Source organism: Macrosteles quadrilineatus, unplaced genomic scaffold (genome assembly GCF_028750875.1).
Source record: "Macrosteles quadrilineatus isolate MER2022 unplaced genomic scaffold, UCM_ALF_1.0 Scaffold_1__1_contigs__length_201487025, whole genome shotgun sequence".
NCBI classification, from domain to species: domain Eukaryota; kingdom Metazoa; phylum Arthropoda; class Insecta; order Hemiptera; family Cicadellidae; genus Macrosteles; species Macrosteles quadrilineatus.
The window spans coordinates 37,706,549-37,708,059 of NW_026542594.1; the positions used below are offsets into that span (position 1 = coordinate 37,706,549).

At 42.0% G+C, this 1,511-nt stretch overlaps 1 protein-coding gene across 1 annotated transcript; it reads right to left on the minus strand.

The window, feature by feature from the left end:
* Window positions 1-282: 282 nt before the first annotated feature.
* On the minus strand, window positions 283-1,191 carry LOC128996153 (uncharacterized). Its single transcript, XM_054421293.1, has one exon. The coding sequence runs from the start codon at window positions 1,189-1,191 to the stop codon at window positions 283-285; it is 909 nt and encodes a 302-aa protein (XP_054277268.1).
* Between the last annotated feature and the right edge of the window lie 320 nt (window positions 1,192-1,511).

Below are 1,511 nucleotides of genomic sequence, written 5' to 3' on the forward strand. Positions count from 1 at the left end.
GAACCAAATTGAGCATGTAATTAGTTATTGAACGAGGCCTAACAAGCTTACATCACCGCACGCTGGCTGTGAAGTCTAATGAATACTAATTTGGCAAGTTCCCATCAATTAATACGTAAATACTTTCAAACTTTAAAAGGCGCATATTTTGCTTGTACAGGGTGGTCCACGGGAAACGGACGTATTTAAAAAAACAATAGCTCTAAAAGCTAGAAACATAAACAAATTTTATTAGTACAGAAATAAAGGTAAAGTTATGCCATTTACAAAAAGTACCTTGATTCATTTTTTAAAAATTACATCACCCAAATGACGGCCATTTGAATTGACACACATATTGAGTCTTTCTCGAAAACTGGTTTCCACTTTTATCAATAACTGTTCATTGATTAGTTCAATTTGGTACCGAATTGCATTCTTCAATTCTTCTTGAGTTCGTGGCTTTTCTTTGTAAACATTTGCCTTCAGGTGACCCCAAAGAAAAAAGTCGCACATTGATAAGTCCGGTGAACGTGGTGGCCACGCAACATCACCGAACCGTGAGATTAGTCGCCCTGGGAACAATGCTCGAACTGCTGCCATAGAGGCTCGGGCCGTATGCGCAGTAGCCCCGTCCTGCTGAAACCATACATGATCGGGGTCGATTCCTTGTCTTTCAAGTTCCGGAATGAAAAAGTTTGTCATCATATTGACATATCGTTCAGAAGTTATAGTCACAGTTCTTTCGTTTTCTTCAAAGAAAAATGGTCCGAAAATTCCAAATTTCCCTACAGCACACCAAACGGTGACTTTTTGACTGTGCAATGGTCTCTGATGTAGCTCACGAGGGTTTTCCAAGGCCCAATAACGGCAGTTCTGTTTATTAACAGTCCCATCCAAATGGAAGTGGGCTTCATCACTCATTAAAATTTTTATGTCGTCATTCTCTTCAAACATGTTTAACATTGTTTCAGCAAACATAACGCGTTGTTGATAATCAGCATCGTTTAACTTCTGTACAATCATAATTTTATATGGATGAAACCCTAAATCCTTGTGTAATATCCGTTTCACTGTGCTCTTACTCAGCCCAAGTTCCGTTGCGTGACGCCTTGCGGAACGGCCAGGACTGCGCTGAATCGCATCTCTCACTCTATCCACGTTTTGTGGAGTACGTGCAGTGCGAGAAGGGCCGGGTGGCTTTGTTTTCATTACGGATCCTTTAGATCTAAATGCATTCACCCACCTTAAAATTGTATTCCGACTTGGGACTTCACCATGACGACCAATACGAAAATGACGCCTAAAACACCGTTGAGTTTCGATAACAGACTCACCACTTTTAACAAAGGTATCGTATACAAACACGCGATGATCTTTCGTCCACAGCGGCATGATGGCAACTAAATGGCGCGGAGTAGGGAGTCGAATGACCTTCACCGCGAGTCTCCCCCTCCACCAGTCGCCGAGTACCGCGCGATTCAAATACGTCCGTTTCCCGTGGACCACCCTGTATATTGTATTTTTTCAGT

Excerpts from the sequence above, each read along its gene's own strand:
- LOC128996153 (XM_054421293.1), bottom strand. The coding sequence starts at position 1,191 with ATGAAAACAAAGCCACCCGGCCCTTCTCGCACTGCACGTACTCCACAA.